At 43.8% G+C, this 8,215-nt stretch overlaps 1 protein-coding gene across 4 annotated transcripts in view; it reads right to left on the bottom strand.

Moving 5' to 3' along the window:
• The window catches only part of Armc8 (armadillo repeat containing 8), an 85,376-nt gene extending 84,680 nt beyond the window's left edge, over positions 1–696 (bottom strand). For 2 of the 4 annotated variants that reach the window (XM_040740289.1, XM_040740287.1), the window contains exon 1: positions 394–694. Coding sequence is in view for 2 of the 4 variants with exons in the window: in XM_040740287.1 (XP_040596221.1) it covers positions 394–438 (45 nt within the window). In the remaining 2 variants the exon portion in view is untranslated. Of the gene's footprint in view, positions 1–236; positions 373–393 lie in introns of those variants that run through there. The other 2 variants (XM_040740288.1, XM_040740290.1) reach the window with 2 other exon arrangements.
• Between the last annotated feature and the right edge of the window lie 7,519 nt (positions 697–8,215).

Below are 8,215 nucleotides of genomic sequence, written 5' to 3' on the forward strand. Positions count from 1 at the left end.
TGTGCAGCGGCAGCTTAAGAGCTCCCACCTCTTCCAGCCACAGCCCGGGAGAGGGGAGTGGACGCTCGGTCCCAGGCCTGCCCTGAACCTCAGCAGGCAGCGAGCTCGGTCTGGAGAAGCAACCGCGCAGAGAGGGAGGCAGGGGAAACGCTCGGCCAAGCCCAAGCCGCGCCCATGGGCCGGCTGCCTAGAGCCCGACCTCCCCGCCTGCCCGACGCCGCCCTGGTGATCCGCACCGGTGGGAGCTCGCGAGTGGGAGCCGCCTCCGGCTCGGCCCGGGTCGCGTGTATCCCACCTAAGGCCACCGCCGGGGATGGTGCTCGGGAAGCTCGTTGCGCCGGGGTATTACTGTTGGCAGAGCTCGGTTTGCTCGGCGCCGAGCGGGTCACTCACCGAGAGGACACTCATGCGGATTGGGGTCTCCAACAGGCACGCCATCTTGAGCCTTCCCACCCGGCTGCAGCCGGCGCCGGCGCGCGGCCGGCACTTTCGACAGCTACCTATGGGGCCAGCAGCCGGATCCTCTGTAGAAAGCCAGACGAGCTACTCAGAACCGACCGAGCTCCGGGCGTCGCCCGAGCACCGAAGGACTGGCCAGAAAGGAGAAGAATGGGTAACCGCGCCGAATACCGGCTTACGAATCGTCCGCTCAGAAACAGCAGCTACTCTCGCTAGGGTCAGAGGTGGGCGCGGGCAGAGGCCTCCGCATGCGCAAAGGCCTGCCTGCCCCACCTTCCAACGCTGGGGGCGGAGCCTCACTCGGGCTGTCTGCGCTCGTAAATTTCAGTTTACAGGTTCTCTTTCCTAAACGCTGGTAGGTGGAGCTACTAACGTAGTTTGAACTTCACTTTCACATTCATTATCTCACTGTACACCAAACTCCTAGTTTCAGTACTGTTTCCATCTTAGGGCTGGAGAAACTGGTCTCAAAACCAGGTCTCAAGCCGCTAATAAGAACGGTGGTTTCACGCTTCAACGCTCAAGCATGACCTGCTTTAACGTCGTGTGCCCGACCCACTTATTCTGGTACAGTGTTAAGAGCACTCTAATGCCAAGACGCCTCGGTTTAACCCTTGCTACTTTAGTTAGCACCTTTATCTTGGACAGGTTGCTTAGCCTCCTTATATTTCAGTTCTCCCGGCTGTAAAATAAGGGCTAATGAGAATAAATGAGCCAATAAAACAACATGCCTGGAATGAGTCACATAGGGTGGGGGGAAATTGGTCAACTGAGTATTTGTACTAAAACACGCTGATAAGTGAAACCATCTCTAATTCAGGCTGTTACTGTTCCTCGGGATAAAGCAATAGGCTTCCGAGTGCTCTTAGAGCAAAAGCCTATCATTCTCATTGCTCCTCATCTCCTCCTGTACTTTCTAAATTCATTGTATCATTTATCACCCTTGCTTATAGGTCTGTTACAAAATGTTGCACTTCTGGAAGGCTGGAAATTTAATAGAACCTGCTGTAACAGTATATTCTATCCTAAATTCTGTAGCCTGCATCCTAACTACAGTCTTTGCCCAGGTGTTATTATTCATCCAATAATGTTGTTTAAAGCCAGTTTCAACATATTGAAAAATTTTTAGCCTTTTCCTAAATCATATTCTGTGAAATAAAGCTTTTTGTGTTCTTTTTTATTCTAGAATACATTACCATTCATAAATACAAAAATTATTTAGCTGGTTATTGGTGGCGCGCGCCTTTAATCCAAGCACTTGACAGGCAGAGGCAGGAGGATCTCTGTGAGTTCGAGGCCAGCCTGGTCTACAGAGGGGACTCCAGGACAGCCTCCAAAACAATACAGAGAAACCCTGTCTCGAAAAAATTTTTATTTAAATGTCCATTTACCTAGCACCTAAAATCATGCCCTAGTATGCCTGCTATAACCAGGCAGATTGTAACTCTGCACATAGTCTCTATAGCTATGTGATCTACACTTCACTCATTAACTCAGGCAATACATCTTCCAGGAACCCCTTCCCCAAGTGAGAGTTAGGTGACTTTCTCCACCCCCATTATCTTTTCTTAAAAATCATTTTACATATATATACATATATAAATTATATATATATATATATATAGTGTGTGTGTGTGTGTGTGTGTGTGTGTGTGCTAGCCAGAGAAGAGCTTGGGAAGCTGATTCTTTCCCCTTTCTTCCAGGGCTCCAGGGATCAAAGTTTAGTGGCACAAGGTTTTGCTTGAAGCATCTCCCCAGCCTGCATCAGCCTCCTTTAACATCAGGCATCAATTGTTTTTTCCTGTAACATAATAGCTCTAACAGTATATTCTCTCTATGTATTCAATATATATACTATCTCTAACAACATATATTCTACATTGTTGTTACATATGGTTATATATAATATATATTGTATATAATAGAATATATTGTTAGAGATATTGTTATATATACTTATTATAGAAGTTTGGGAGAAGTAACTTTTTATGTTTTGTCTTCTTGGATTTTTGTTTTTTTTGTTTTTGTTTTGTGTTTTGTGTTTGTTTTTTGTTTTTTACCAGACGCCACCACCGCCTGGCTTGGTTTGGTTAGTTGAGACAGGGTTTCTCTGTATTGTTTTGGAGGCTGTCCTGGAACTCGATCTGTATACCAGGCTGGCCTCGAACTCACGGAGATCCGCCTGCCTCTGCCTCCCAAGTGCTGGGATTAAAGGCGTGTGCCACCAACACCTGGCTTGTCTTCCTGGTTTTTTTATCTTAATGCCTACCATAGGCATATGTTAAATGTTTTTTGAATACACATTTTTTACTTTGCTTCATCCTGGGACAAGATAGGAGGACAGGCAGGTTATTTTGGAAGTACTTCCAGAGAACAGAATTAGTAACTCAAAAAGAGAAAAGAAAAAAAAAAAAAAACAAAGCCAATATGAGTCTGCTATTGAGATCATTGTTAGTTCCTCAAGCCTCTAAAAAAATACATTGAAAGCCTCTGGATCATCTGTTTTTAGGCTGGAACAAGTGTACATCACTGTATTAGTTGAGAACTTCCCTTAGCTATTAACTTTTTGCCTTTTGGACTGCTCTCTCTCTGTAACCACTACCACCACCACCACCCCTACCCCCGGTGTGGGTGGGTGTGGGTGTGTATGAATCCTCAGCAGCCCAGCTGGGATGATCTTACGCAACCTGGCATACCATAATACCTGAGATGTTGGTTGTTTGACTCAGAGGATAGTCACTCACAAACTCCCCTCAGCACTTGTTAACTGTTTATATTTACTCATGGACCAGACTTATGAGGTGCTGTCCCCAGTACCTCATGAGCCCTCCTTCCCCCTTCATAAGCAAATGTTAGTGGGCACACTTTTGTGGGGGTCTGCTCTCAGAAACTGAAGCTGTTGTAGTTTTAAGACAGCAAAGGTCATGTTAAGCCCAGAGAACATCATTACAGATTACAGAACTTCTACAAGCAAGAATGACACTTCTCCTTGTATCTAAAATAATAATAATAATAATAATAATAATAATAAAGCACAACTTTCCCTTTGTCAGCCTGACACAGAAACACATCACTATTAAGCCACACCTTTCCTTTTTATCATCTTCAAGATCTCACATTAAAAACACATATAACCTTTTAAAAAATTCCAGTCTTTACAAATTCAAACACATTAAAATTGTAGTCTCCTTAAAATATCCAATCTCTCTAAAAATCAAAAATCTCTTTTAAAAGTTCAAAGTCTTTCAGCTGTGTGCTCCTGTAAAAACTCAAAATTAAATTAAATAATCTCTTCAAGAGGGAAGAACCAGGACACAGTCACAATCTGAACAAAGCAAAGCCAAACTGACAGTGTAAATAACTCAAAGTCCAATTATCTGGGGTTCATTCTCAATCTTCCGGGCTCCTCCAAGTAGCTTGAGTCACTTTTCTAGCTCTGCCCTCTGCAGCACACTCGACTTGTCTTCCTAGTCTCCGGCTGGCTTCACTCCACTGCTGCTGCTGTTCTTGGTTGGCAGTCCATGGTACTGGCATCTCCAAAATGCTGAGGTCTTCCGTTGCAGCTGGCCTGCACTTTCGCCAGAAGTCTCTCATAGACTCAATTCAGGGTGCCAAACCCCACCTTCTTTGCATGACCCCTTCAGTCTTAGGCCTTCAACTGTCACTGAGGCTGAACCTTCACCAATGGCCTCTGCTTGGCAGTGTCAAGCCTTAGGCACTTTCCATGACCCCCTCATGCCTTCAAAACCAGTACTACCTGGGTGACACTTATGCTACCAAGTTCAGCTGCCAGCACAAGGCACAACCTCAGCTGCCCCTGGAATACAGATTCTGTGTGCTGACCCTAAGCAAACACTTCCCAGATTTCACCTCAACTCTGCGGGTCTCTTCTTTTTTTTTTTTTTTTTTTTTTTGGTTTTTCGAGACAGGGTTTCTATGTGGCTTTGGAGGCTGTCCTGGTACTAGCTCTTGTAGACCAGGCTGGTCTCGAACTCACAAAGATCCGCCTGCCTCTGCCTGCTGAGTGCTGGGATTAAAGGCGTGCGCCACCAATGCCCGGCTTGTGGGTCTCTTCTTAATGACCACTAATTCCTTCCTTAGCTCCAGCTTACCAGCACAATTGTTCCAGTAATGCAAAGGTTGCATTCAGTAGTGCTGATCTCTTGTTAATAACAACTGAATCTTCAGCCCCAGCTGACCAGAATGACAGAATATCAATTCAAAATAGCAAATGGCCCTGATAGTCTTTAAAACCCTCTGAAAGTTCACAAGCAAGACCTCCACATTCTGCACTGCTCTCCACATTCTTATCTTCCAAGCTCCAACACAGCAGCTGACTGAGCTCTCAGCATTCAATGACTTTCTAACCCGAAGTTCCAAACACCATGACCAAAAAGTAAGTTGGGGGAGGAAAGGGTTTATTTGACTTACACTTCCACATCAGAGTTGATCAAAGGAAATCAGGACAGGAACCCAAACAGGGTAGGAACCTGGAGGCAGGAGCTAATGCAGAAGCCATGGAGAGGTGAGGCTTATTGGCATGTTCCCCACGACTTGCTCAGCTTGCTGTCTTATAGAATCCAGGACAAACAGCCCAGGATGGTAGCACCCACAATGGCCTGGGCCCACCTCTATCAATCACTAATTAAGAAAATGCCCTACAGCTGCATCTTATGGAGACATTTTCTCAATTGAAGTTCCCTCCTTTAGGATAATTCTAGTTTGTATGACACAAGACTAGCCAGCACAATAATAGAGCTTAATGAAGAAAATTGAAAATATAGGGTAGGAAGTAAGTAGCCCTAAATAAATCTGAAAAGTCTTTGTCTACAAGAGCGAGTTCCAGGACAGCCTCCAAAACAATACAGAGAACCCTGTCTCGAAAAAAAAAACAAAAAAAAATTTTGTGGTTTTCCTGTACACCAGCAATAGATAAATAGAAAGAAGTCAATTGATGGGAGATGTCATTCTGAAATCTGTCTCTTATTGGTTGTTGAATAAAGCACTGTTGGCCAATAGGGAAGCAAGATAGGTGGGACTAGGAGTCGAAGAGGACTCTGGGAAGGAGAAACACAGGGAGTCATCATGTAGCTGCCATAGAAGTAAGATGTCCAGACCCTTTCTCCGGTAAGAGAAATACTTAGATTAATAATTATGAAGTAAATACTAAAGTCAGAGATAGCCAGTAAGAAACCAAGCAAACTGCCAAAAACTTCATAAGTAATGTAGCCTCCTATGTGTTTATTTGGGACTGATGAGGCTCTGGGACCAGGCTGAAGGGAAGGCTTCTCTCTACAGTCAATGAAATAATTTCATCTGCAACAGTCTTAAAAATGGGATGTCTAAGTAATCAAGTGAAAGACTTCTACGATGAAAAATTAAAATATCGAAGAAAGAAATTTGAGGAAGACACGGGAAAAGAAGACTTCCTAAGCTCAGTGATGGAAAAAATTAGTATTGTGAAAATGGATGTCCTATCAAAAGCCATCTACATAGTCATTGAAATACCTTTTAAATTTTGAACACTTTTGAACAAGAATAGAAAAAATTCTTGTAGTTTTGGTTGTGAGACTAGCCTTTAAGAGTTGATAGTTTCTGCTTACTCTGATTTTAGCTAAAAGGCAATCTTTCCTCATCCTTGGACTAGAGGAAGGCTTGACCATTTACATGGGTCTGGGGCATTGGGATCCTTGACATGGCTGTGCTCATGTCAATAATATACTTTCACTCAGAACTACAGCAGAGCTTCTGCTAAGAAGTCACCACAGAAGAGGAAGAAAGATCAAATGAGCCAGAGGAATTTTGCTGTGTGATTGTGTCTCTAATAAATGTCAGAGATGCTATATCCATGAAGCCTCATGGGCATGGCTGACAAACTAGGCATAAACAAGGATGACACCATTGGACATGCTGTCGGGTGGTGGCAGCACATACTTTTAATATCCCAGCACTCCGGAGGCAGAGGCAGACAGAGCTCTGTGTTAGAGGGCAGCCTGGTCTACAGATCCAGTTCTAGGACAGTTGAGGCTACACGAGAAAACCATGCCTTAGAAAACAAAAACAAACAAAACAATGGACATGATATCATGGGAGAGGAAAATCCCACAGGACCTCTAACGTAGGCAAATAATTTCAAGTAACTAAAAAATCTGGAATGGGAGAAATAGTCTTCCCCAGGGGAGACAAGTTTCACTATATATCCTAAGATGGCTCCCTCCAAAGTGTGTGTGTGTGTGTGTGTGTATTTATTTATTTATTATTTTTGGTTTTTTGAGACAGGGTTTCTCTGTATAGCTGTGGCTGTCCTGGAACTTGTTCTGTAGACCAGGCTTGACTGGAACTCAGAAATCCACCTGCCTCTGCCTCCCAAAGTGCTGAAATTAAAGGTATGTACCACCACTGGCTGGCTTGTGTATTTATTTTTCACATGAAGCCTGCTTCCCTGGGCTTGGGCAGTGAAGACATGATTAAATGCAGGCACAACTATGGTATCTCCTTCCAGAAAACCGGTGAAGATTGGAAAACTGTTCCTCTGGTGACAAAACCAAGAGGAAGAAACTAGGTGCTGTGCTTGGTCTGTTGACACTTAACCTGTAACTCAAGCACTTCAACGGGGGCCATCTTAGGCTACAGAGTGAGACTCTGTCTACAAACAAGCAAACAGAGAAAAGGAAGGTGAGATGGACTGAGGAGAAAGGGCATTGTGGTTCCTTCCTGGAAACTGTAGCTGATGGTACCTGGAGCTACAACGACACAATCCTCCTGACAATCATGCACACCACCAGAAGACAGAAGGAATTAAAAGACCAAAGAACCCCACCCTTTGAGACTTCACTAGCCTGTAGTAATAAAAGGAGTAATCCCAGTGTGGCGCTCCACACCTTTCATCCCAGCACTGACAAGAGGATTGGGCTACTCTGGGACTGTACAGCCAGACTCTTCTCAACAAAGGGGGGTGGGGCGGGTAGGGTATGTAGCAAAATTGCCCTCTTTTTCTTCTATTAATTAGATGTTCTGATGTATGCCACATTGTTATTACTTCCTCAAAAGAGATTTGGAAATTAAAGCTCATCTAATTTGTATTTGGATATCTTCATGAGATTCTGGCATTTTGTACCAGTAGTCAAACGATAGAAGAATGTAGACCTTATGGGAGGTTAGGTGTATGTCTTATCTTTTCATAAATTTGTTCCTTTAGTTCCACTTTTTTTTTTTTGGTTTTTTGAGACAGGGTTTCTCTGTATTGTTTTGGAGGCTGTCCTGGAACTAGCTCTGTAGACCAGGCTGGCCTCGAACTCACAGAGATCCGCCTGCCTCTGCCTCCCGAGTGCTGGGATTAAAGGCGTGCGCCACCAACGCCCAGAAACTTTTGTTTTAAAGTCATATTTAATATTAGGCATGGTTTTAAAGGTACATATACACAAAATGAGAACACGTTAAAAAAAATCTAGAAGGAAGTAATTCCTATAAAAACGAAAGCCAGTCAGTCACTGGGTGGCTTGCTATTTGCAATTTCAGCCACTTAGTAAATTGTGGAAGGAGAACTGTTTCAGCCTAGGAGTTCAAGACCAGTCACGGCAATATGGTCATATAAGTACATATACAATAGATTGGGAGTTACATTTAACAGTACTGTCAAATCTTTTTTTTTTTTTTTGATGTTTCAAAATTCTAATGCAGAAGGACAATGTTAAAAACTCACTGAAAGGATGTAGTGGTGCACACCTTTAATCCCAGCACTCGGGAGGCAGAAGCA

Source organism: Mesocricetus auratus, unplaced genomic scaffold (assembly GCF_017639785.1).
Source record: "Mesocricetus auratus isolate SY011 unplaced genomic scaffold, BCM_Maur_2.0 Super-Scaffold_100691, whole genome shotgun sequence".
Classification (NCBI taxonomy): domain Eukaryota; kingdom Metazoa; phylum Chordata; class Mammalia; order Rodentia; family Cricetidae; genus Mesocricetus; species Mesocricetus auratus.